The sequence below is a fragment of the Pantherophis guttatus genome, chromosome 1 (assembly GCF_059756535.1).
Source record: "Pantherophis guttatus breed Tessera chromosome 1, ASM5975653v1, whole genome shotgun sequence".
NCBI lineage: Eukaryota > Metazoa > Chordata > Lepidosauria > Squamata > Colubridae > Pantherophis > Pantherophis guttatus.
In genome coordinates, this window is record NC_142063.1 from 234,067,219 (window position 1) to 234,094,668 (window position 27,450).

At 39.5% G+C, this 27,450-nt stretch overlaps 3 protein-coding genes across 11 annotated transcripts in view; 2 read left to right on the plus strand and 1 right to left on the minus strand.

Moving 5' to 3' along the window:
• The window catches only part of DOP1A (DOP1 leucine zipper like protein A), a 56,461-nt gene extending 53,786 nt beyond the window's left edge, over positions 1-2,675 (plus strand). For all 5 annotated transcript variants that reach the window (XM_034431832.3, XM_087882542.1, XM_087882541.1 and 2 more), the window contains 3 exons: positions 584-748; positions 1,411-1,540; positions 2,084-2,675. In XM_034431832.3, coding sequence (XP_034287723.2) covers positions 584-748; positions 1,411-1,540; positions 2,084-2,389 — 601 coding nt within the window. In that variant the 3' untranslated portion in view covers positions 2,390-2,675. The remainder of the gene's footprint in view (positions 1-583; positions 749-1,410; positions 1,541-2,083) is intronic.
• Positions 1-21,429, minus strand: PGM3 (phosphoglucomutase 3). Its single transcript, XM_060689144.2, has 13 exons — positions 21,181-21,429; positions 19,634-19,839; positions 18,232-18,416; positions 16,190-16,257; positions 15,389-15,522; positions 14,068-14,263; positions 12,167-12,324; positions 10,129-10,212; positions 7,878-7,976; positions 7,595-7,711; positions 5,837-5,959; positions 4,377-4,550; positions 1-3,423 (listed from the first exon to the last, which is right to left on the minus strand). Exons 2-13 carry the CDS (start codon positions 19,835-19,837, stop codon positions 3,337-3,339), a joined length of 1,629 nt encoding a protein of 542 aa, XP_060545127.2. The 5' UTR covers positions 19,838-19,839; positions 21,181-21,429; the 3' UTR covers positions 1-3,336.
• On the plus strand, positions 21,308-26,973 carry RWDD2A (RWD domain containing 2A). 5 transcript variants are annotated; one of them, XM_034408894.3, is made up of 3 exons: positions 21,308-21,539; positions 24,180-24,404; positions 26,120-26,973. In XM_034408894.3, the coding sequence occupies exons 2-3, from the start codon at positions 24,201-24,203 to the stop codon at positions 26,792-26,794; spliced, it is 879 nt and encodes a 292-aa protein (XP_034264785.2). In that variant the 5' UTR covers positions 21,308-21,539; positions 24,180-24,200; the 3' UTR covers positions 26,795-26,973. The 5 variants fall into 5 exon arrangements, with proteins under 5 accessions (XP_034264785.2, XP_034264789.2, XP_034264788.2 ...); XM_034408898.2 differs by having other exon boundaries at positions 21,315-22,564; XM_034408897.2 differs by having other exon boundaries at positions 21,328-23,305.
• The last annotated feature ends 477 nt before the right edge of the window (positions 26,974-27,450 follow it).

Below are 27,450 nucleotides of genomic sequence, written 5' to 3' on the forward strand. Positions count from 1 at the left end.
TTCCAAATACAATTTATGGTTTTATTTTGTATTTTCATTAAGAATTTGGGAGTGATTCCTCCCACTTCCTATCATTCGAACCGTTTTGTATTTTGATTCATTTGCTTTGCTCCTGACTTGTGGAGTTTTCTTTTGTATATAGAGTTCCAAAACCTTGTCTGTGACTTGCTGCTGCTTCTAAAACTCATATAGTTTTGAACAAATTAGTAGACAATTACCCCTTTGGTTTGTGTTTATGATTTTTAAGCAGATGGTTAGCAGAGATGCCTGTCTTAAAATAATTCATTGAGCCAGCATTTCTCTATTCATTTGTTCCCTTCTTATTTTATTAATTTGTAAGTTCATCTGCCTTGCCAATGGTAACATTTCTTCATTTTGTGAACTCCTTTCCCATATGTTCAACTGCGAAGTGATATACCAAAATTCATTTATCAGTAGTATTAAAGCTCATTTATCCAAAGGAAAGTTCAAATATAACATAGGCTTACTAATTTTGTAAGGAAAATACTGTTATGATGTAAGGCCGGTATTCATTTGTAAAGCAGGCCAGCAGCTTTTATATATTAATTTCATTTGGTTGCAGAACTTCTGGTCCATCTGTTGCTGGGCTGGAAACAACATATACAGGAGGCAATGGATTTTCTACATCCTACAACAGTCAGAGATGGCTGAATCTTTATTTGTCAGCTTGTAAATTTCTGGATTTGGCCCTTGCGTTACCTTCTGAAAACCTTCCTCAGTTTCAAATGTAAGTAAAACCCAGAAATGCTAGAAATATGTTTGATGGGAGAAAACTGTTCTGAAAGGGATGCTTCTTTTTGTGGAGTCATGAAAGAAGCTATCTTCTGCCTTCTAAGGATGTCCTCTTTTTCTGTAAAGTAATATTAGAAAAATAATTCCCAATAATTAGAAGGCGAATTTCAAATGAATGTTAGAAAAAATTCCCATTAGTAAATAACTGCAACTAGTTATTGGGGTAAATGGCACACATCCCTTTATTCACCATGTTCAAACAGAGGCTTGACAGCTATCAATGGGGATACTTTAATTTGGTTTTCTTCACAGAGAAGGGGATTGCATGTAGTGGCCCAATTGTCCCCCTTCAATTCCACGATTGTATAAAGCCCCAATAAGCACAGCTAGGGATACTTTTGAAACAAACCCTTTACTGCCATTTCACAAGATGTTGTCTTGAAAAATAGCAGATCTTCCAATCTGATAAAAGTTGTTATGTATTAATTAAGCGTTATATTTTTTCTCTGCATGTTAGTGCCCTGGGTATCAAGATAAGCCTGGATGTAGCACTGGATATGAATACTTCCAGGAATACAGGAGTAGGGATTCTTTCCAAATCTTGCTTGCTGAATATGCAAAGTAGTTCAGAAGTGGATTTGTTTTTCCTCTCAACAGGTACCGGTGGGCCTTTATTCCAGAAGCCTCAGACGATTCCGGGTTGGAGGTGCGAAGACAAGGCACCCACCAGAGAGAATTCAAACCATACGTTGTGCGATTAGCAAAGCTATTACGAAAAAGGGCAAAGGTATTCCATTTTTTTAAAAAAATCTGGTTCAGGTACTAAACTATGGGTAAATTATAACTGCTGTTCAGATTCTACGGAAATCTTAGAAAACTAGAATTTACATCCATGCGCACCAACAAGGCTGCTCTTCCCCCTTACAGGCTGAAAGTTAGACAGTAGCCTGAGTTATTGTAGGGAGATGTATATAAAGGGTAGGATAATTCAGGGCCAGGTGTGATTTTTAAGCCTTGTAGTATTTAAGACTTACACTACACAACTTCATTCCCCCCTTCCCCCATCATTTAGTACTTCATTAAAATAAGAGGCACAAGTTTAATTGAACCATTCAGTGGTCTCAGTTGGAATGATTTGCTTTTTAACGATTAGACGAGTAAGCACTACTGACTTCGATGAAAAAATTCAGCTAAAGATGTTTCGTTACCTTCATTTGCAAGTTGGTAAAATCAATAAGTGCTGGCTTTGATGGCTGGTGAAAATGTGTAGAGGCTTTAATTTGGAAAAACGTACCAAGTCTGGTCCTGACTCTTGTCTTGCTGCTTACAGAAAAATCCAGAAGAGGACAGCTCGGGGAGGATTCTGAACTGGGAACCTGGCCACTTGCTCCTGACCCTCTGTGCTGTCCGCAGCATTGAGCAGCTTCTCCCCTTCTTCCATGTCCTGAGCCAAGTCTTCAACAGCAAAGTCACCAGCAGGAGCATTGGCCATTCAGGGAGCCCCATGCTTTACCCAAACTCTTTTCCCAACAAAGACATCAAAATGGAGAACCAAAAGACACTCTCTAGCAAAGTGAGGCAAAAAATTGAAGAAATGGTTGAGAAGGACTTTTTGGAAGGGGTCATCAAGACATGAAATGTAAATGGCAGAATCTTTTATTTTATGTAATGTTCATTTCAAACGAAACCACTCCATCCTTCCAGAGTATGTAATTTCCTTTTTCATACTTTGTATGTAATGTAAACTTCAAGGATGTATTTAATTTAAATACTTGTAAATAAGTTCTGGATGTGGCCTGAATCAAGTTGAAATATCACTGGCACATATTGATTATGGTGCCTAATATTTATGGTACATTTTGTTTTTGTCATCTTGAGGTCTGTCTTTAAGAAATCTTACAATAAAGTTGCACATTTTTCTAGTTGTATGTCTTTCTATGCACCTAGGCCACTGCACAGGATTTACTTTCTAAAAATGGAATGAATAAGTAGTTTGAAAATAGTAGTTTGAATATTTTCATGAAGGCATTAATCATCAAGATTTTCTTTTTACTAAATTATCTTCACCAACAATGCTGGGTTCCTGGTTCACAAGCAAATAAGTGTGACATGGCAAACATCTTCAAACATGCACCCAAAATATTTGAGTGCTTCTACAGAATGTTGTTTCTCTGAGAGATCTTGGAATGCTACACATCTTCATAACTTACAGCAAACAAGTTTCTTTGCTGTAGCTTTCTTTCTGGTGGTTGTATATGGTGGGAATTGAAGTCTGCTCTTAAAATAGTACAACATTTACTCCAGCAGCCGCTTTTCCAGCTGGCTTAAACTGAAAGTCCCATCAATCTCAGCCAGTCAGTCCACATTTTGCCTAGGGATTATAGGAACTTACAATCCAACTCTAGGATTGCCCTGATTGAAATTTTCTGAAAAGCATTTTGAAGTTGAAATTTCCAAGGACAGGAAGCAGAAAACTCCTAGTGTTTTTTGTTTTTTTTACAATAATAAATGTTGAGTATGTCTCAGCTAATAAAGATTTTCTATGACAGAATTTCATGATTCAGATCCAAGTGTGATGCTTCATCAAACAGCCTTGGGTGGGTCCCCGAATCCGCCAGCTAAATGGTAGACAGCCAAGCAGACTTCATGGGCGAGTTTATCTGCATTCTCCTAAAGAGAAAAATATGAGACTAAAGTAAATATAAAATAATCTTAGCTAAGGGAACTTTTAGATGTACCAGACCTGTAATTCAGATTTTTTTTTCTGAATGAATCTGTTTTGCTCGCTAGTTCAGAAACCACGTATGGCACAGTCTCTCACTGCTCATCACTATTAAGGACTTGGAGTCAATTTTAATTTTGTGCTGTAGTGAAACAATTCTAAATAACTCATAATCCTGGGATACATTCCACTATGAAGAGCAGATTTTAAAGAAGGATCTTTTAACCAAAAATGAAGCTTTGAAGAGAGGCGTTAAACACCCTGTTCCCCCATCTGTTTTTATTCCATGTTTGTATTTTTTTTTTACAAAACGTACTTAAATAGGAAGATAACCTTCATAAAAGTAAATGGAGAGTATAAATAAGGACAGGTTTCTTTTTAGAAATGTCCGTATTGTGCTCCATTACAGTTTTCTGAAATTGTTGAACTTGACAGATTATTATCAAATTTCTCTCCGGGTTCCCAATTTTTCCATCAAAAAAGCTGCTAGAAACAGCAGATCTTTCATAGCCCGAAAATATTTCAGAAAACCAAGGAAAGGAAAATAAGATTTTGAGCAAGCAACAAAACCGTCTTCATTTCTCTTTTCCCCAATAAACTTGAGAAGAAATGGAAAGGAGGATGGTAAAACTTCAAGAGGACTATGTATTGTTGCTTGCATACCTATGGATTATATCAATCCATCTAGTTTGAAACTTTCTGACAGAAAAGGACTTCCTTGCATGCTCTAGAAATACTTCCCAATTTACTGCACAAAGACACTAAATCAGGGGTGTCAAACCTTGAAAACTTTAAGACTTGTGGACTTCCAACTCCCAGAATTCTGGGAGCTGAAGTCCACAAGTGTTTAAGCTGCCAAGGTTGGACATCCATGCTCTAAATGAATCACATCCATTCTGACCTGGGAGTCAGCTTCGGCATAGACTCTAACTATGTCTTCTGTTCCAGATGGACGAACAAATGCCCGAGCCAATTTAAACTTCTGAATCAGATGGTCGATTTTTTCTTGCAGCCCTGGAGGTGCAATTGCTCGTCTTTCAGCATCTGTCGTGCTAATGACCCGCCTATCAACAACCTGCAAGTCAAAGTAAAAATAAGCAACATCGTCTGACCTGCTAAAATTGCAACTGGTTGTATCAATTCTCCACCGAGGGGAAACCAGGAAAGAATTAAAATGAGCCGTGGTGGCACAGTGGTTAGAATGCAGTACGGCAGGCTACTTCTGCTGACTGCAATTTGGCAGTTTGAACCAAGCTCAAGGTTGACTCAGCCTTCCATTCTTCTGAAGTGGGTAAAATGAGGACCCAGATTGTTGGGGGCAATAGGCTGATTCTGTAAACTGCTTAGAGAGGGCTGTAAAAGCATTGTGAAACAGTATATAAGTGCTATTGCTATTCAAATCTGAGAAGTGCTACGACCTTTTAATCAGCGGTTTTATATTGCTAACATAGCAGCTGGCTATGCTTCTATATCTCCTTCCCGATGGTAGGAGGACCAGGGTGAGAGTCGTCCCTGAGGATTTTCCTCACTCTTCTAAGGCAGCGAGCCCTAGCGATCTCATCTAGTGGTATCAGGGGACAGCCCACAATGTTTTGTGCTGTGCTCACCACCCGCTAATGTTTTTCTATCTGCAGCTGTCAAGTCGGCATGCCATACTGTGATGCAATAAGTGAGGACGCTTTCTATTGTGGACCAGTAAAAGGAGGTCATCAGTTGTTGTTCCACCCTGTTTTTACGCAAAACCCTAAGCAAATGGAGTCTTTGTTGGGTCTTCCTGGCCACCTGGATTGTGTTGTTTTTCCAGGTGAGGTCTTCACTGAGATGGACTCCCAGGAATGTAAAGGAGGAGACACTCTACATAGCCCCCCTCGATGTAAAGCGGGGCAGGTTCCTCTCTCTTCCTCCGGAAGTCCAACACCATCTCCTTGGTCTTGCTGATGTTCAGATGCAGGCTGTTTTTTAAGCACCACATGGGCAGTTTTTGAACCTCCCCCCGTACGCTGTTTCATCTCCACCTATAATAAGACCCAGTATGGGTCTTATTACAGGTGGAGTGCTTCCAGGTGATAATCCCACAGCAGACTCTGTCATTTCTTTTTGTCCATCACACTGTCTACTAGACTGCTGAGATGAGTAAGCTATTCAGAGGACTTATTAGTTTAACTTCTCATCTCTTACAGGAAATGTACCATGGCCTTTATTTCCCTTCCTCCCTGCAGACACAAATGACATTAGTGGTTTCTTTTTTCCTCTGCTCTTTCCATCTCTGGATCACTTCTACCCAGAATTTTTTTTCCCAATTTTTTTTTTTTTTTTTTGAACAGATGGTTACAACCCGTTTAATTCTGATTTCCAACTAACCTTCACTTTGAGCTGTCGGTTTGGGAGATCCGTGTACAGAGCATCCCACTGTGCAATTGTGAGGTTCTTCAACACCAAGATGGCTTCGATCACAAGCATGTCGGAGAAACTGTCACCAACCGTCTAGTGCATAAGAAAAGAAAAAAAGGAAAGAAAAACAGATGGGAAAAAAATCAATCTCTTCCACACTTGGATAACTGAAAATCTCTCATACAGGTACTTTGTAAAACATTACTGATTCTAACTCTGGTCCTACTGTCAGATCTCACTGTTTTCCTAGTACTAATTACAGGATCTTGCTTTGCAGATGAGTTAAACTGGTATTAAAACTGACTCAGATTATGGTAAGAATAATGCATGTAAGGAGCTTTTGCCTCTACATAATCTATTCCTTAGGTCAAAATAGCAATAGCACGTAAACTGCTTAGAGAGGGCTGTAAAGCACTGTGAAGTGGTATATAAGACTTTATATTACCGCTTCACAGTGCTTTACAGCCCTCTCTAAGCAGTTTACAGAGTCAGTCTATTGCCCCCAACAATTTGGGTCCTCATTTTACCCACCTCAGAAGGATGGAAGGCCGAGTCAACCTTGAGCCTGGTGAGATTTGAACTGCCAAATTACAAGCAGCTGACAGTCAGCAGAAATAGCCTGCACTACTGCACTCTAACCACTGCGCCACTGAGGCTCAATGATACTATAGATTAGAGTTGTTCTTTCTCCAATTTGTTTTGTTTAACTGATTATGCATGTCTGCTTTGCTTATTGTTCACAAAAAGTTTTTGTTTGAAGGAACCTAATCTACAGCAAATGCTTCTGAGACTAAAATCCATACAAAAGTCTTTTAGATGCTGGCTTTTCCTGATCACCAAAGTGTAACCATGCTCCCGTATTGTTTCTCCCACTTCTGCTTCAAAGATCTGCTGAATCTGAAACCAACTTTTGAAAATATAGTCACCCTTTTAATCGATGGAACAGAATATGGTTTAAGTCAGTTAACTGATTCAAACCACAGCATATTGAAAAATGGCTACGAAGCTATTACAGATAATTTCCAATACTTACTTAGGGGAAAAAGAACCCTAATACCTATGGGACCTTACCCTGTTTTAAAAATAGTTCCTACCATTCTCTCCAAAATGGCTTCTTCGAGCCATTTCCCTTACCTTTACAAAGTTCTGCAGTATGGTAAAAGCCTTGCAGATTCTCCCAATAATAATCTTCAACTGAATAGGGAACACTAAGAATTTTAAAAATTAAGTCTGCACTTATATAAGGCATCCCAGCTAAGGATGGACATATAGGGTATAAGAACAAGGACAGGTTTTGTCTAAATGGTGACTCCCTATTTGCCAACTGGAGATGGTACACTTTTGAGAATTTTAACTGATTTTTTTAAAAAAGTAGTATATACTCCGTAACTCAGATGGAGCCTAGATTGTTAATTTACTTCAAAATACAATCAAGGGGCTCTTTTCAAGACAAAAGACTTGGAACAGCTTTGAAGTGGTAGTAGTGTCAAGCTAGCTTTGCTGATTGAGAAAGCTAATCAGAATCTTTCCTTGGTGCGTATCTGAGAAGATAAGAACTATAGACTAATTTGGGAAACAAACTTACATCTGGGAAGAGGACAATAGGAAATCTCTATTTTTACCAAGGAAACTCTATGAATAGATACTGATGTGCAATTAGGAGCCAAATTTGACTTCTAGACAACTATAGACAAGCTTCTGTAGTTAGTAATGGACCAACATTCCTACCTGATTTATAAGATCAATTGTGTTTTCAAGCATCTTTGCAGCTTCTCTTTTTTGGATATCTTTTTCTTCTTTTGCCTGGAATCTTATCTTATCCTCTGCAGCCTTACTAAACAATACCTTGAAAGAAAAACACAGAGGACTATCAACAGAGGAAAAAAGGGAAGAGAAACACAATCAACATTCTCTCACACGCCTTGTGCTCAAAAAGAGATGCTTCATTGGTTTAAATTTAAACCCTGATGAATGGCTCTAGACTCCTTTGGGTTAACCAATGCATACTTACTGTGCCATGACCGTTTGCTTCAAAATAAATTCCAATATCAAATTCCTGGGCCTTGTGATGCAAATGTTTCACTCCTGTTTTGGCACAGTGAACAGGCACCTAAGAAAGACAGACGCGATGTGATGGGTGTATAATTCTGCATTACGAGCAACATAATCTTTGAAAAGTTGGAACACAGAAAGACAGCATTCCCTCAAGGCTCAGAAGAGAAACGCCTGACAGATGATAAGAAGCGCATTACACCAGTGAAACTGAACACCAACAAGGGAGCCTTGGGTGGATTCAGACATTCCAAAACTATTGAAACAATAAAAAAAAGCATTTAAGAACAATAAAAATCTCCAAAAGAAATATACACAGCAGCCAAGATAGTTAACCGGTTAACAATAAAACCAAGAAGTCAGTCCTTTAACATATTCAGGGTCCCAGGATCAGGAACACAGCCAAGTTTTTAAAGCTTTAGGAAAGGCTAACAGGATTAGGACTGAATGAAAGCAAATATACGTGTCCCAGGATTCAATAAGGATCGGTCACCGGGACCAGAGCAGGGGTGAAATGCTACCAGTTCGGGTGAACCAGTAGTAAAAAAATGCTTTAAAAAGTAAAAAAAAAAAAAAAAAAAAGGTTCAGACGATCACCGCTGTGCCGCACGATCGTCAGAACTTTTTTTATATTTTTTTAAAGCATTTTTTTACTACCTATTCACCCGAACTGGTAGTAAAAAAATGCTTTAAAAAAGTTTTTAAAAGGTTCCGAAGATCATGTGGCATAGCTGATTGACAATTGACAATCAGCTGTGCCGTGTGATCATCGGAACCTTTTTTTTTACTTTTTTAAAGCATTTTTTTAATACCGGTTCAGGCGAATAGGTAGTAAAAATGCTTTAAAAAGTAAAAAAAAAAAAGTTGACCACGCCTACCCAGTCACATGACCCCCCCCACCAAGCCACGCCCACCATGCCACAGAACCGGTAGCAAAAAAATTTTCATTTCATCACTGGACCAGAGGTTTAGTCTTCCAAGCTTTCGGACTTGTGCTGGAGCCCATCCTCAGGGAACTTCTCTCTAGCAGACTGTGTTAGAGAGAGGTTCCCTGACAGGGTCTCTCTCTCTCTCTCTCTCTCTCCCTCTCTCTCTCTCTCTCTCTCTCTCTCTCTCTCTCTCTCTCTCTCTCTCTCTCTCTCTCACTGGTAAAGGAGAAATTCCCTGAGGATGGGCTCCAGCACATGAGTCTGAAAGTTCGGAAGACTAAACCTCTGGTCCCAGTGCCCAACCCAGATTGGATTCTGCAGGATTAGGACCATTCTAATCTCCAAGGGGAGGATTTTCCACAGAGCAGGGGCTACTGCAGAAAAGGCCCGCCGACACTTTTTGGCTGAGGAGATCAGTCTGCCAGATTGAATTGGGGTAGATAAAGATCTAGCAGAAATGTGCAATAGGGAAAACATGCTTAATGCCAGCGCTGATTAGGTTTGCAGATGGATAGCACTCTGTACGAATCCAAACCATTTGGCTAGTTAAGGGTTAGTGGCATAACCAGGTTAAGTGTGTTTTATGAATGCAGCCACAGAACTTTAGAAAGATAGCCAGCAAAAAGAGAGGGGGTTTCTGTTATCCTACTTAAATAATCAAATAAAACCAAATAGAACTGATTTTCTAGTAAGTAATTGTGCCCAAGCAATGGCATTCTCATTGTGCTGCCTTCTCATCAAGGAACAAGCCATGTTTTTGTTCCAAACTCTTGGGTAGTCAAGAGCGCATGAGTAAAAATGGAAGCAACTTTTGGGATTTTTTTCCTAAAACTTTTCCTAAAACTCCAAATTATCAGAAAGCAGCACACGTAAGGATCGGTTTAAAATACATTACATACATTATTTTTATTTTTATTTTTACAAAAGTGATACTCATGAAATTCAGTGCTTGGAATACATAGGGAAAAATCAACAACATCAACGTTTTATTTCTCTTAAAAAGAAAAAAAAAAGGCGCCCCAGCTTTCTCCCACCTGCTGTCTTCCAGATGTGTAGCAAAGCATCGCTGCCAACCCCAGGCTACTAAGAGTAAAGCTGCAAGTCCAGCACATCTGGAAGGTAGCTTGTTGGAGGAAGCTCTTCTAGGTTCTCTCTAGGTAAGCATTACACAAAAATTGGTTGCAATTAATAACCTCCCCTCTCTCACCCTATCCCATGTTGATGTTTCAGCCATGGTCATTTTGTTTGCTTGCCTAAGACTGGAAGAAATCAAATTCATACCTTCATGGTTTGTTCCAGATAACCAGTAGAGCTCCCATTGGCATACGCTGTTTGTATTACTGCAAAAGATAAGGTTTGTCCAGCCTGAAGAAGCAGAAAAAGGAACATTCCACAAACAAGACTCAACTTCACAAAAACTGCATGGATCTTTTCCTTTGAAGTTTAAGAACTTAAGTTTACAGAGAGATGGAAATATTTTCTCTCCTGATCTTGAAGATCAAAAGCACTGCCCCTCTCTTTTTGGGTGGAAAAACATGTTAATCATTAACCAAACCTACTTTTAACATCAAGATTATAGAAAGAACTATTCCATCATTTATTAATAGTACAAGCTAGGTTTCAGGGCATACATTAGATTCCTCTTTACAATAAACATTGTTTTTAGATTTTATCGTAAAACTATGATTTAATAAGGCCATCTGGAGAGGAAGTGTGTCATGAAAGCCAACCACTTGTGATTATATATTTAATACCATTAATACTAGTGGTATTGATTGAGTGGTGCAGTGGCCTAGAGGTGGAGGTCTTGCCCCACAATCAGGACGCTGTGAGTTCGATCGTAGGTAGAGGCAGATATTTTTCTCTCTGGGCATGATGAGAATATATCTGCTGAATATAACTCCACATTGGTGACAGGAAGGGCATCCTGCCAGTAATCACTCAGCTCATTCAGTTGCCCAGACTCCACCCCGCAAGGGATCATGAGGTCATTAAAAGATGATGATGATGATGATGATGATGATGATGATGATGATGATGATGAATACTAGTGGTATCGATTATGTCAAGTGCATGTACTACTTCAGAAAATGATTGACTATTATTTGTGAAGTGAAGCCCCAGCTAAAGTTTAGTCTGCTCCATCCAATTTCCCCTGAATGAGGGTCTGTAAAATTAAAGTTTTACTGCAAGTTGCCTGTGAATAAACTAGTCTGAATTTATATGTATAAGGTGGATTGTTTGGTTTTGGTTTAATGCAATTTATAAATCTGTTTTTAATCAGCTGAAGAAATGGCCTACCTGACCCCATCAATAATAGGGCCCGGCTATTTGCGAGACCACCTTCTGCCACTGATAACCTCCCACCGGCCAATTCGGTCCCACAGAGAGGGCCTCCTTAGGGTGCCGTCGGTCAAGCAATGCCAGCTGACAACCCCCAGGGGGAGGGCCTTCTCTGTGGGGGCACCCGCCCTCTGGAACGAGCTACCCCCAGGGATACGACTAATCCCGGACCTCCGGACCTTCCGTCGAGCTTTGAAGACCTTCCTATTCCAGCAAGCTGGGCTGGCTTAAAATTTTTAAAGGGTTTTTAAGGGTAATGGGTTTTAAACACTTCGGGAAGCCAATTGGATTTAATTCTGTTTTAAATTATTTTAAATTTTGTATTGTATGTATTTTAATTTGGCTGTGCACCGCCCTGAGTCCTTCGGGAGAAGGGCGGTATACAAATTTAAATAAATAAATAAATAAATAAATAAATAAATAAATAAATAAATAAATAAATAAATAATAAAAATAAAAATAATAATAATAATAATAATAATAATTCTGCTATGCTTAATTTTCATTGAAAACTAAGAAGCAGCCAATTGTTGCCTTTTGCAAAACACAACACAGCTCCCACCTCCCATCCAAAAAGTAGCACTATACTTTAGGGGAAAACAATTTACTGCATTTTTCTTAAAATGAATTCTCAATAATTTACTGTACTTTTCTCAAAAGGAATTCTCTTATCTCTTTTTTAAAAAATAGGCAACTGTAGAAATTGTTAATCACCATACAGTTAATATTATACTGCTATGCTATGCTATGCTATGCTATGCTATGCTATGCTATGCTATGCTATGCTATGCTACTATACAGCTACGTTTAGGAAAAAGAAATAAGAATCTTTTACAATGGCATTTCATTTGCACACTCTTTCCACATAGAAGATATCTCAAATATACAAGTGTTTGTGTTCACTGTGCACCAGGAAAGCTCTATTTGTGCATCATAGTAGAATAGAGTAATGCTATAACCAAAGGAAATCAATTACCTTTATCAGAAGTTCTTTAAGAAAAGTGCTGATTAGAGTTGCTATTTTATCTCCATCCAGAAGATGGAAATGGCCAGCAGTGTCTACATAGTAGTAAACAATTCGGTCAGCATCACCATCCAACGAGCAGCACCTCTCACCAGGATTCATTTGTAGTCCTAACAAGCAAGACAGCAATGCAGAAGTGTTCATTAGCAAGAATTTGGAGGGTAAAGGCTATGGCAGGGGTCTCCAAACCCTGGTCCATGGACTGGCATCGAGCCAAGGCATTTTAGAAACCAGGCCTTGCAAACAAGCGAAGCCCCAACCACGGGATGCAGGCAGCATGCAAAACCACAGCCCTTCCGGTCCATGGAAAAACCACTCTCCAAGGAACCAGAACCTGGTACCCAAAACGTTGAGGACTACTGCGTTATTGTTTTTACATACTTCCAAAATAAACTGCCAAATTAAATCAAGAATGGGCAATGTGTTTAGATGACATTCAGCATCCATCTGCCCTACCCAGTATAGTCAATGCAAACAGGTGAAGTTACAAACAGGCCACCTTTAGAGAAATGTTTACTGGTCTCCTTTGAGTTGTATAGATAGTCAAGCACAGATATTCTTCACACTGCAAAATAACAATTTTAAGTTTCCCCTTCTACCACAAATCTACCAAAGGGTCAGAATGTTAATAAAGGAGTACAACTGATCTATTGAACGAGTTTGCCTCCTTTGCATGCCCAGAAGGGAATTTCTTCAGCAGGATGCATGAATGGAGGTGGCATTTTTAGGATTTTACTTCCACTTCAGTCTCTTGCCAAAGAAATTCAGCTCCCTTTGGCAGGCAGCTTTTTCAGCCACCCCCAGAAACAAGGAGTCCTCCTCTTCAGGAACAGTTTGCAACTTTTCCTGACAGTTTCCCCACCGACTTTCTGGGGAAGCCAACAGAGAAGACTTCAAATAGTAATCACATGATCACCAGGCGTTTTGACGACCAGTCATACCTATCAACAGGTTGCCGAGCAACCAAATCATGGTCATGTGACCAGGAGATAGTAGTGCAATGTTTTGCAATGGCTTTCCAGAGCCACTGTAATCCTGGACCTTTGTTAAACATTAAGTCAAGGACTACTGGGCTTATAATTAAGTAGGTTCATTTTCATCTGGCATTTACTGGTATCTTTTTGGCCAAAGAAATGAATTGAACTCGCATCTGGCAAGGAGGACAAGTTGACTTTTTCTGGGAAAGGCTTCTGACCAAAGTAAAAAGAATCTGCTAAGCCTGTAACTCTTTCCCCACCCAAATTCTGAAAACAATTGAGGCTTGATCAATTTTGCCTCTTTAGGCAAAATATATTGTAGAGAAAAATCACTTTTGGGGATAATGAGATTGGATTGTTTCTGAGTTTCTTACAAACCTTCTTTCCTTCAAGTTATATTTTTAGATCTTTTTTTCCCATCAGGAATAAGTTACAATTTTTCTTTCCAGTTTCGGTATTCATTCATTCATACATTTGTTTGCCACTCATCCCTCTTTGAGGTGACCTTAGTTCAACACTGTCAAACTATTTACTAAGTCTGCACTACTATTAATCTTTTCATCATTCCTATCACCCGTCTCCTCCCACTTATGACTGTATGACTGTAACCTTGTTGCTGGTATCCTTACGATTTATACTGATTGTTTCCTAATATGATTCGATTACTTATTTGTACCCTATGACTATCATTAAATGTCGTACCTTATGATTCTTGACGAATGTATCTTTTCTTTTTTATGTACACTGAGAGCGTATGCAAATTCCTTGTGTGACCAATCACACTTGGCCAATAAAGAATTCTATTCTATTCTATTCTATTATGCGGACAGATTCATTTAAACCCTTTTAAAAAGGCCTAGTCTTCTAGTGGCTTACCTACAGGAGGCTTCTGATGAACTTTGACAAAATCAGCCCCGCACATGTGGTTGAGCTTCCCTTCCCTGCCATCATTGGCCAAGTGTATTGTAAGGCTCTCTGGAAGGTGGGGTTCCATTTCTCTGAGTTTTAGGGCTCCTATGCCATTCGCACAATCGATCTTCAGTCCTCCACGGCCATCCGTCTGGGAAGCAGCCTGCAGAAAAGAAACCAAAAGGAAGTTCAGGAAAGAAGGTGGATAGATCCCAGCAAGTTTTGAGGAAATGAGATTTCCAACTGCCAACTTTCACTTTACAGAGTCTGTCCTGCCACTACAACTTATTTTCATTGAACTATATTCATTGAATATAGGTCAGTACATCTATATATATAAAAGCCAAATACCACTCACTCATCATGAAATCTCGAGAACAGTAAAGCCTACAAACTTGAAATTTGGCACGTATGTTCTTCTTGGCTTCAAGGTGTTCGCTAAGAAATAATTTTTCGAAATGACCATCAGAGCATTAATATTTCAGATACAGTATTATATTAACACACTCTGATGCTAAGGAGTTGACATTAGGCAGTTGGGAACTCTTGTCCCAACTGCCAGTTGCCTTATATTAACACGCTCTGATGCTAAGGAGCTAGACATTCTATTCCCCCTCTGCACCTGAAAAGAACTCTGTTCCAACTTCTAGTTGCTTTATATTAACACACTCTGATGCTACCCCTTCGCTAAACCATGCGTGGGCGTGGCCAGTGCATGACTCATCCAACCTGCGGGCTGGGACATTCTACTCCCCCTCTCCCTCTGTTCCAATTGCCACTTGCCTTATATTAACACGCTCTGATGCTACGGAGTTACACATTCTACATTAAGTTTCAGGCTTTAAGTGTCAATTTATCACGCCCAATCTCATAGTTTCGTAGCAAAGCATAGGCGTCCAGCTTGTATTTTATAAAAATAACAAGTACAAGCTAAGAATGTCATAAATGAATTTCAGAAGTATAACCTTGGGCACTATAAATAAAAGATGTAAGACGATTCATTTTGGCTCATAGGATTATACATCTGCTTCAGGAAAAATATTTTACACATATTCAAAAGCAAGTAGGGTGAAGAACAGCAAACTTTCCTAAGAAGGTTCTTATTCAGTAGGATAAAAGTCCATTTTGATCCATTAGCTCATGCTTTGAGAGTGTTGTTACCCTAACTGGGATTATTGCTAGTTTTAAAAGAACTCTCTTCTAGGGAGAACATTTTTCATGAATTTTTAATAAATGCACTTAAGAATCCAAGCCAGATCTTCTCTTTAGGGAAGATGGTTCTTTTTACCTGTGTTGTAAGCTCCAGAAAAGCCTTGGACAGCTTTTGATAATAGCCTTCCACTGTTGGCGTTCCATAGGTACCATGAGTGTTGTGACAACGGACCATATAGTGTAACTGTGGGGTTGTTACTAAGTCATAGTCTAGTAAGAGAGAGAGAAGAGTCAAGCATTCATTTACCCATAGCAATAGCACTTAGACTTATATACTGTCCCCCAATGCTTTCCAGCCCTCTCTGGCCAGTTTACAATGTCCGCATATTGCCCACAACAATCGGGGGCCCCATTTTGGAAGACCTTGGAAGGATGGGAGGCTAAGTCAATCTTGAGCGGGTCAGGATTGAACTCCTACTGTGTGGGCAGAGTCAGCCTGCAATACTGCATTCTAACCACTACGCCACCAGGTCCCCTCATTTACCTATGCACAACTAAAGCCCTTTACCAGAAAAGGGAAGTGCAATAATCCAGATTTTGTGGAACTACAATTCCCAATACCCATTCAAAAATCAATTCTAAGGAATGCTGGGAGTTGTAGTTAACACATTTGCAGGGCTAGAAGTTCCATTCCTGGCTTGCATTGAGCCAGGCTGCTGATTAAGTGAGACTTATATTACCAGTCCAAATAGTTCTCCAGGATTTCAATTAAAGTCTTTTCCAGCTCTATCTGGACATTTCAAAGATGGAGTCAGAGACCTCCTGCAATACGAAGCATAATTCTGCCCCCAAGTTCCAGACTTCCAAAATAGTTTCCTTAAACCTACATGAACCAAATAGGATAAGTAACCAAATGGTGATCAAAGAGCAAACATACCCTGATATTGACCTCCAAGGACAGATACACCATCAATTACTGATTGTGAAAGCTTCTTGCTGCTTGGCCTGCATGCAGAACATAGAAACAAACAAACACTTTGTTAAAAGTACTACATCAAAATACAAGCTAATACACAAATGCTAGTCAAATAAAAGATTTCGTTCTGTAAAGGGAAGGAATGACAGCAGGTGAGCAACTCAGAGAGTTCTAGGCAGGTTTTTTTATTAGGAGCCACCAAAAAAGCCTTGGCATTTCCCACGGTGTTCCCAACGATTTATATGGCATCTATTTATTACCTCATGTATTTTATACATCTGCTTCCCATCTTTCTTCTTTACAGAATTTCAGGTGACTTATGTGAGCTAGTAAAGAGTGACTGCCTTCACCCGAGTAGGTGACTGCCAACAGAGCTACAGTCTCAGGTGCCATTGCTCAGAGTGGATTAAAGCCAATTCTGAGCTGGATAAAAGGAAAATGCAACTGATGCTGAGGAAGGAAGGAACTGGCTCATGTCTCATAGGGGTGGAGGCACGGTAGCTGTGCAAGATAGACCATCTCCCATGAGGAATGACCATATCATGCCCCATGGGGGAGGAGGTAGGAGGAGGCTGTGCAAGGTAGACCATGTCCCATGAGTGATCCCACTCTTCAGATCTTCAGAAGTCTTCCCAGGATTTCATCAGCAAGCTTCCTTGAGGTAGGCCGCAAATCAATAAGCCTTCAGCTTTCTAAATCCTCCCCAATCCACCTCAGCTTTTGCAGCCTGTGTTGTTATAACCAAAGATCTTCAACAGACAGAATTGTCCAGGCCAGAGGTCGGCAAGCTTAAACACTCAAAGAGCCACAAAAGTCCTAACCGGAGCCCCGTTCAATTCTGGAGCCAACTGACGGTCCAGTTCCCCCACCATAGTTTCCTCCTAGTGCAGCGTCCTTTTTCCTCTTCTAACTGGAAGTCCAGTTCTCCCACCAATGTCTCCTCCTAGTGCAGCATTCTTTTTCCTCTACCTGTCCTAACTGAAAGCCCTATCAATTGTGAAGCTGACCAGCAACAGGGATCTACAGCAGAGTCATAAAAGAGTCACATGTGGCTCCAGAGTCACAGATTGCTGACCAGCCAGGGGTGTCAAACTGGTGGCCTGCAGGCCGAATGCATCACGCACAGGCCATGTCCAACCCAGCTCCGCGAATGGAAAAAACATCACGAAACGTCACATGATGGCAACGTGACACAGCAAGTTTGACACCTGTGGCCTAGGACCAACTTAGGTACCAGGTATTGTATTACCTCAATTTCTTTTCCCCAAGTTCCCCTCCAGTTCTTGTTTTTAAGATTCCCCTTTAATGCCGGTCCAACATCTATAGCCACCTCCTCCCTCCTCTGCCCAGATTCTCTCTATAAGCAAAACCAGCACAAAATAGACTCATAAACAGCCATCAGGAAACCATGGATGAATGCAGACTATTATAGGACTACACCACACTATTCTCACTGTGGTGTGGAAGTAAAGTTATAATAATAATAGCCTTTATTGTCATTGTACCAGTGGTAGGCTGCCCCCAGTTTGGACCGGTTCTATAGAACTGGTAGTAAAACGGGCAGGAGGCTCCGCTCATCGACCGCGACGTCATCAGGAAGTTTCTGTGCATGCACAAAAGGGCATGCACGTGGCCCTGTTGCAAACCAGTAGTAAAAGTAAGTAGAAGCCACTCCTGCATTGTACATCATATACACAACAAAATTGGTTTAGCCTCTACTGGTGCAATCCCTAACAGAAAATACAAGACAATACAATTCCCCATTTATACAAGTAATTGTTGTAGGAGTTGAAGTTGAAGGAGATGAATGTATTTAGTCTGTCTGAAAAGGCACCATAATAACCATGGACATCCACCACTTTCTGCCGCCCCCCCAAGATCACAAATGCCACAATTTCCAGGTGAATCTTTCTTGTGAATTCATTTGATCCCAATGAACAGCCTGATGAACATATATATATTGCCCTTTGACCTGCAAGACATGTATCGACTTTCTGGCTTACCGGGTGTCTCTACCAATCACAACGAAGGCCTTGCTCTGAAGGTCCACCGTCTCCTTCTGGCAGATCTCAGTCAGGGCACAATGTAACTGGGGCTCTTCTGCATTCGCCAAGAATGTGGCATGTTCTTCCCAGGTAGGGGCCAACATTTCCCCAGAAGGATCAATCAGCTTCACGCCATTGTCTTCCTGGAGGAAGGCAGAAAATGATCACTATTAAAATTGATGGCATGCTTAGAAAAAGGGTTTAGTTTCTCTGAAGCAAAGAAATATATTAAAAGTGTGTAAAGTTTCAAATTCGAAGTGTTTGGAACTCTAAACACTTGCTTTAAGCTTAGAACACAATGGACTGCTTTGACTTTAAAATGGTTCATGTCTAAAAGATTTTGCACACCTTTATAGTGTTGTAAATTGCCCAAGGAAAACTGTTTTGAAGTATAACACTTTTATAATAAATAAATAAAAATAAAATTAATTAAATCAATCATGCCAAAACTTGTAATTTTTCAAAAAGAATGTCAAAAAAGGTAAAATGATTTAACGTTTTTGAAAAATCAGAAGTGGCACTCCTATTCATGCTTATATTGCAAAAAGCACCATTGAACTTAGTGAGACTTATTTCAAAGTAAACATGCATATGTTTGTGTTGTAAATAATTGAACAAAGACGACGGAGCACATTATGAAAAAGTTCCAGGAAGTGCAAGTTATACCTAATTAATGAATCAATCAGATTTAACATGTAGTTTACAGGTAACTCTACAAATAGTTCTCCACTTACAACCAAAATTGGGACCGGAATTTCAGTCGTAAGTCATTGTGATCATAAGCCGAGCCCCCCAAATGAATGGACCCAATTTTTTGACTGTTTTTACAGTGGCCATTAAGAAACAGTTGTAAATCAAAACCACACATTTGTTAAGGGAACCCCATAGTCATTAAGTGAATCCCTTCTCCCAAAGTTGTGGTTTTTGCCAGAAATCTGCAAAAAAAAAAGTCACAAATTGCAGTCACGTGATGATACACAGGACGATACACCCAGTTGTAAATTTGAGTCAACTCTCAAGCACCCAAACCGCACCGACAGAATATTTGTAACTCAGGGCTGAATTGTGTTCAATACCTAAAATGCAGTCATGTGACCAAGAGGGCATAACATTTTATAACAGTGCTTTATGGGCCACAATCCCATTTTCTGAAGTCATTGTAACTTCAAATGGCCATTAAATGGTCTACCATAAATCGAGGATTACCTGTATTCTAAAATGATGCTAATTTAAAAAAAACATTTTCCAGTTTAAACTAAGCGTCTTAACTAATCAGAGAGATAACAGTTAATAGACATTGTTTTCAAGGCCCAAATAATTTTAGAACCAGAGCTCTCTCCTCTGCAATGCTGTTCCTTACTTCAGGGTTATGAGAGGCTGTAACCATCACACCAATAGTGGATTTGGTCTTCTTGGACCTCAGGACAGCCAGCAGTCCCATACGAAACATGACATGGTTGAGGTTTTCTGCCTTGCAACGGAATCCAGCCGTTCCATATTGGAGGAAAAGTCCCAGAGGTTTAGCATGCAGTTTTGAGTATTTTGTAACTGCTTCGGAATCCATTTCTGCAGGGTACACAAGAAACGACACTAATTTATTGCCAGAAATTAGAGCTGCACATCCTGTAAAACAAAATCATGCCATATAAATTATTAGGAAAGAAAACTGAATTTCGTTCGCAGTAGAATCTATTCCTTACGCTTTATAAAAAGCAGGTTAAAAATGGTTGGGATTTTTTTTTACCAGAATCATTATTCACCAAGGGTAGTTATAATACAAGACTTTTAAAAGCTCAGAACAAAGTGTTGCAACTTCATTATCCGGTTTTGTTCACAAGGACTTTGTTCCTTATCCTCTGGCAATCAATCCCAGGTCGCCTCCCTGCTTGGGCACCAAAAGGGAGAAGACGGAAACTGATCTTGGGGGATTAGTTACTTTCCTTTTCCATATCAATCTTTTTCTGGATACCCAGGAAACTGCAAATTAGAGAGTCAATTACAGGAGCCCACACCGATTTCAATCCCAACACTCTCCCACAATCCAAGCTATACTTAAGCGAGGAGTTGGCAGAGATTTTTTGTTTGTTTTTTTAGACTTAGAATAACTTTATTGTCACTTTGAATGTACACTGATCGGCATACATTAAAATGAAATTTCACTAGATCAATATTGAAAAACGGATCAATTGCCAACAGATCAACTAATAATCCAAAAAATTAACAATTGTACGGAAATGGATAAATTAACATTTGAGTTAAAAGATAAGGTAGACTCAAAATACTACACGGCGTGGAATAGATGGTACGATTGGATAATTCAAAAGAAAGGAGAGTAAATGTAAAATTTTGTAAGACAATAAAATTAAGGAACAGGCACCTTCAACAAGATAAAGGATGTGATAAAGTGACAAAGTCACTTTCTACATTTTTTTTCTTTTTCTTTTTTGTTTTGTTTTGCTTTCTTTTTCTATTTTTTTGTTGTGAGTAAGTAATGTTGTTCGCATTAATATAAATGTATTCTGTATATACCCGATATGGTATTTTATCTTTTTATGTTTAATAAAGTTTGTTTTTAATTTAAAAAAAATAACTAAAATAAAATGAAATTCCGTTGCATACAGCTCTCAAAGGCTCACCACCTCCAACATTACACTACATAAACATAACTAAATACATACATACAGATACATACAAAATTATGCATGTACCCACATATATTATATGACACGGAAATTAATAGTCATTAATAGTCAATTTTTATTGGCCAAGTGTGATTGGACAGACAAGGAATTTGTCTCGGTGCATATAAAAACAAGGTTCTAACGCGCATGAAGCGTCTGCGGGCAGAAAGCCTCCCCTATCTTTTGGAACGACCCACGATCAAAGCCACCCAAGCAACCAGATTACCTGCAGAGCTCCTTGCAAAGAGAACGGCGCCCACCTCTGAAGGGCCCTTCCGGGATCGGCTCAGAACACGTTTCCTTTTCGCCTTTCCCGGATGCACCAATCAGCGGGCCGAGCGTGCGGGGGGGACAGAACGAGGCGTGTTGCAACATTCGATCAACGCCCAGGCGCCATTCCAGAGCCCAGCCACTCCTCCGCCTGCCGCGGCCGGGGCTGGAGTGCGTGGCGCTTCCCGGCTCACGTCCTTCGCCTGCGGCGATGTGAGCTGGCCGGTCGGTTACGTGGTCCTCTGAAATCAAGCGCGTCGCTCGACTCCGGGGTGTTACGGCCAGCTCGGGCAGGAATCTCAGGCGGCAAAGTGGGTTAGTGGCGAGCCAGGGCTCTGCTTAGAATTCAAAACTGCTTAACGACCACATCTTCTTTAGCCTGGCCTTCCCCGATGGGCCTCCTTCCCCTTTTACAGGGAGTCCTCGATTTACAACGGCTGGTTTAGTGACCGTTCGGAGTTAGATCGACACTGGAAAAAAGTGACTTATGACCGCTTTTCACACTTACGGCCGCTGCAGCATTTACCATGAACGGGTGATCAAAATTCAGATCCTTGGCAAGTGACTCATATTTAAGACCGTCGCTGTGTCCCAGGGTAACATTGTCACCGTTTGCTACCTTCTGAAAAGCAAAGTCAATTGGGAAAAGCCAGATAAGTATTAACTTATCCGCTGCTGTGATTCGGTTAACAACTGAGGCAACAAAGGGTCGTAAAATGGGACAAAACTCACTGAACAAAAATCTCACTTAACGAGAAATTTGGGGCTCACTTGTGGTTGTAAATCGAGGACTACCTGTATTAGATTAGATCAAACCAAATAGAATATCAGCAACAACTTCCCGAAAGGAGAAATGAATTGATTATATGACCTGGAGGCATGTAACAGGCATATAATAATAGTCGGGCTACCAGATGACCCCAAGATGGTGGCAAAGAGATGTAGGAGCGTCTTATTCTTTTCTGCCTTGTGGAGGGAAGATTTTTGCAGCTCAGATCTAGTAACCCTAGAAATGGGGGCTGCTTTATTACCATCTTTGGAGTTTTCCTAAACATTCGGATTTGGTGTTGCAATTATGCATGGAATATTGCAAGAGCGGGAGAGTGTTGGAGTCCGGAGATCCTGCCCAAAGAGGACTTTGATTGGACTCTGCCTTCTAGGAGGACCAAGAGAGGAGCTCCATCACGGGGCTCATTTTGCAGAGCTCACAGACTGAACATATGCAGACAAGCGTGGTTTATCGGTTGCTCCGTTGTGGGCTAGTAGCCAGGATTAAGAGACTAAGGGAGCTGGGCTGCTTATGAAAATCAGTGGAATTTTCTTCTCAGTTAACCTTCACGGTAAACCTGATACAGGATGACTTGAAGAGGCAATTGTTTTGATTAGGCCAACTTAGAGTCACAGAAGTTTTATACATTTTATAATTAAATATGACTTCCCTGGATTTTCAGCTCACTCTGAACAATTCTGTGTAAATCTATTTAGCAAAGATTTGTTAGTTTTTGGGATGAGGGGAGATTTTTACCATTTACAGCAGAAGCTAGGAGGAAACTAGTTATGTTGAGCTTCTAAATGGACTGCATCCAACAGGGACACCAAATTAAATCGATATATGAACTCTGCAATAATGAAAATGTAAGATCTTCGTTACCCTAAACAGCCTCTGACTATGAAATCTGTGATTATAACAAAATGTACATTAGACAGCAAACCCCAGTGACAAGCCATGGTTTGTTTACAAGCCCTGATTTATTTTATTTCTCATCTGAACTCAGAACACTGACTTGTTCCTATTTGGGTTTGGCCAGCCTGCAAAGATCCAGTGCAAAAATTACTGAAAACACATTATTCTTCCAGTGTAGCCACTCTCTATTTTTTTTTCTCTCCATGCTTCTCATTGCTCCTTGATGGCAACCGATGGACATTTTGACGTCCAGTCAAACAACACAAACATATTATTTTTTAAAAGCAATATCCACATCACAAGAACAAATAATCATCAAATCACAAACATGGCGAAATGGGTGGCAAACAAATCTCACGAATGAATGAATGAATGAATAAAACATACAAATACCAAGGTATGAATAATAAAAACAAAAAACATCATGTTGACTGCTGCTAACATATTTGAGATATTGTTGGCAAAAGATCTGAAGATGAGGAATTGGCTAACAAAATCGTGGAAAAGGAAAACATTTGTTCAACCAAATACTAAAAATACATTTTAATTAATTAAATTCATTAGCTACCCAACCCCACTGTATTAATGGAGCCATTAATACATGTGAAACCTGGAACAGTATAAAAAAATAGTACCTAAGTATATACTTCAATGGTGATCGTAACCACTATTTGTTCAGTACCGTCTTAACTTCAAATGGTCACTGGACTCATGGCCATTAATAGAGGACTACTGTATCAATCTGAGGGTTGGCATCCATTTCCTTTGCCTTTTGATTAGTACCTTCCAAGCAGCCGTTCTTTCTTTGCATCTCTTGAGCAACCAGGAGGACATCTATGCTTCCACAATTTTAAAGGGCTTTTTCTATTTCTTGTTTTATTTCTTGTGTTTCTCCATAATGTCTCTGCTGGGACTTGGTTCTACTCTGTACAACCTCTTTCAACTCCTTACAACTAATGCCTAAATCTAAGGACAGATTACGCATAAAGAAATGTTTGCGATAGTGGCAAATATCTGTTGCTCGGGTGTAGGATTAGGGTGGAGGTTCGTTCTCTGAGCTTGTGGGGTTGGTTTCTGAATGTTTCGTTACCTAGCCTGGTACCAAAACATTCAGAAATCAATCCACAAGCTCAGAGAATGAACCTCCACCCTAATAAAGATTTCAGCTGGAAAAAAAATCAGGCCCTCCAAACTGTCTTTTTTTTCTTTTTTTGAGTCGATGCTGGCAAGAACAAGGAAACTTTACCTGATTTGATATCTCTTTTTTCTAGGTGACCGATGTTGCATCTGTCATGATGTCTAGCAACATAAAAGACAGTCTTGAGCTTCAAGTGGCAGAACTGGAAATGCTTTTATCTATGTTTCCTAATAAAGGAGAGATAACTCTTCAAGATGAAAATGTTTTCCAGAATATTCAGAAGTACCTGAACAATACAACTGAAAATCTCCCGCCTAAAATTGAGTATTCAGTTGCTGTTCCTATAAATGAAACCAAGGTGAGGCCATCTGTTTTCATTGGTTGTTATTATTGAGGAATTCCAATTGTACGTCAGTTTAGTAAACATTTGTGAATCAATCTCAGTAAAATTACTAATTTTAACCAATAGGCCTTAATACATGCTTGGTTGGATTTTGCCTTAGTCATTTTTTTTCCAACTGTAGATTACATTATAGTACTGCATTTAAAGATTAAATAAATGACTATAATACACTATCCTGTCTGCAAGGACATTGAAGATATCCATGTAGATAGCCTAAAAGCTTTTTTAGTTAACAATGCGGCTTCACTGGGCATATTTTTACAGACTTCTTTTGGGTATTTTTTTTTAACTTATGTATCTGGGACCCCAAGATAGTCACCATCTACATGATTATTGAAGAAAATTGTTCCATTTCTGAAGTTTGTTTTTTTTTCTACTTTAAATCTTGATCTATGATGTAGAGCCGCTCCTCTAGAGCCATTTAGGCATCAAGTCCAGCCTATTCAATGCAGAAATCCCAGTTAAAGCATCCTGATTATCCAGTCTTTGCTTGAACATATCTAATTGTGCTTTGATTTCAGAACAGTTTTAACAATGCATTAAATAAAATAGTTGCTTGCTACAGGTTACAGTTTTTGTTTCACCTTCTCTTTTTATTTTATTTATTTATTATTTATTTATCATTGTTCTAGACCCAGGAAATTGTACTGTATCAGAGGTCACCTCACTGAACAGAACATTAGAATTAGAAACTTCAGCATTGCTAAAGGCTTGTATCTTTGCCTTTGAAGTTAAGGGCTAATAATGTGTATGCTTGGATATCACATCAATTAACTAAATTGACATGACTAAATTATGTCATTTTGTAATATAACCTGATTTATATAGAAAAACAGTATCAGTTATGAAAAAAAGCTGGGATTGGTGAAAAATTGGTAGAAAAAGAAGAATTGCCACCAGGAAGACAGATCAAAGTGCGATAAGTTTAGATTGCAGAAGTAAAGGAAAATTCATATTCAATTTTATATACAATCAAGAGTCACAAGAGTCATGGTGACTGTATCTTCTATGCTGATGTTATTGCTAACTAGCTTTTTAATGTTATCACACTGATTATAAAAGCACGAACTTTACCTCATCCAGAAATAAATTACCCGCCTGCGGGCATGGGACTTGCAACTTCCTGTGGGCTTCCCCACTAATTTTGGTTGTGGGAAAGCCAACAGAATGTTGTTCCACTAATAACCATGAGATTTGGTTAACCGCAGCAACTGGGGCCACAGGGATTGCCGCGGTAAGGGATGTGGTCACGCTTTATGGACAACATTGTTTAGTGATGGAAATTCCAGTCGCAGTTGCCATCTTTAAGAACTTGTACATTATATCAGCTCTGTGTGTTGTGCAGTAATCTTAATTTGTAAGTAACCATACTTAGAGCTCTGTAGTGTGAGAGCATGCATGAAAAGACTGAGTGATGGCTGTACAGTATATAGAATTGTCTGGTATACTTTTGTTCTTGTACATGTACTGTATGCAAATGAATAAAAATTATCCCAAATGTTTTGCATATTGGATATGCAAAATATTTGTATGAAGGGAATATTTTTTTTTAATGAATTTGCTTCAGGTTTGGATTCCTGTATTTCCTTGATTATACAGTTCCCCCCCCCCCCAAAAAAAAATTGCTTAAGTACAAAATATGTTATTTGTCTTTTTCTCACCCTTTTTAGGCCATTGTAGATTTGCAGGTGGAATTGCCTCACAGTTACCCCTACGTGTCACCACAACTTTTTGCGAGATCAAATACATTGGACAGGCAACAACAGTTGCAGCTCAATAAAGACCTTAGGTCTTATATTGCTACTTTGGAGCCCGAAGAACTTTATATATGTGCAGCTGTTCGGTGGTTACAGGATAACCATACATTCAGAGTACAAAACAGTGAAGTTTGTGAAAGAACGACAAGGAAAGAAATAGTCAAAGCACCATTTAAACGCATGTGGATTTACAGCCATCACATATACCGACAAGAACTGAGGAAAAAGATATTTGAATATGGAAAGAAATTAAATCTGACTGGTTTCTGCCTAGCTGGGAAGCCTGGGGTGATTTGTGTGGAGGGCACGAAAGAAAACTGTGAAGAGTTTTGGCGTATTATTAGATATCCCAATTGGAAACACATTTCCTGCAAGCATCTTGAGACGGGAGAAGCAGAAGGAAATGGGGAAAGTTTCCGTCTCTTTCAGACCTTTGAAGATTTACAGTTTCAAGCTCACGGTGATTATGGATTAAGGAATGACTATCACATGGACCTTGGTCAATTCCTAGAATTTCTTAAGGTTCATCAAAGTGAACACATATTTCAGATCTTGTTTGGCATCGAAGGAAAAAGTCCTGACACTTAGCACAAGTTCACTCCCTCTCTGATTCTTGACAAGGTTTTGAAATCTTTAAGCATCAAACAAGAACAAATTTGCTAGGAGGACTGTTCTGGGTTATATTTGTATGAAATAAAGAGGGAGGATTGGTGTGATTAAAATGTATGATATAATAAAATAAAATCCAGTATTTATACATTTCAAAATGCCTACATCTCTGGAGAGCAGAACATGACACAGAACATAAAAAATAAGTAGTAGGGCTAAGCAACCCTTTTGAAAAAAAATGCTTTGCAACGTGTAATATGCACTTGTCTTCAAATCCATAAAGCAGCCATCATACCAATTATTTGGACTTATATGACTACTTATAAACTGCTTCCAGATGAATCCATATCTTTGTAAGCAGAGAACCCAACTTATTCTAACAAAGCCTCCATCTGTTGCTAAGTACATCTTTTAAAGTATGTTAAAGAAGATTCTCAGGCTTGCCTGGAAGTTGAGACATGGCATCTGGACTTTTCTTTTTTGGTTTGAAACATTACACTGCTTATCCAGGTAAAAGTACAGTAGACTGAAGAAGCTACTTGGATAAGGTGTGAAACGTTTCAGACCAAAAAAAGAAAAGTCCAGTTGCGGTGGCTCAACTTCTTTTAAAGAAATAACACAGCCCTAGCAACACC

What these genes read in the sequence shown, in the direction of transcription:
- RWDD2A (XM_034408893.2), top strand. Translation starts at nt 22,797, where the DNA reads ATGGACTGCATCCAACAGGGACACCAAATTAAATCGATATATGAACTC. An exon ending in AACTCTGCAATAATGAAAAT is followed by an intron (nt 22,860 to 24,179) that starts GTAAGATCTTCG and finishes TCTTTTTTCTAG; the next exon opens with GTGACCGATGTTGCATCTGT. An exon ending in TTCCTATAAATGAAACCAAG is followed by an intron (nt 24,405 to 26,119) that starts GTGAGGCCATCT and finishes CACCCTTTTTAG; the next exon opens with GCCATTGTAGATTTGCAGGT.
- PGM3 (XM_060689144.2), bottom strand. Translation starts at nt 19,837, where the DNA reads ATGGATTCCGAAGCAGTTACAAAATACTCAAAACTGCATGCTAAACCT. An exon ending in TTCTGGAGCTTACAACACAG is followed by an intron (nt 14,264 to 15,388) that starts GTAAAAAGAACC and finishes TCTTTTCTGCAG; the next exon opens with GCTGCTTCCCAGACGGATGG. An exon ending in AAGCAAACGGTCATGGCACA is followed by an intron (nt 7,712 to 7,877) that starts GTAAGTATGCAT and finishes TTTTCTTTCAAG; the next exon opens with GTATTGTTTAGTAAGGCTGC.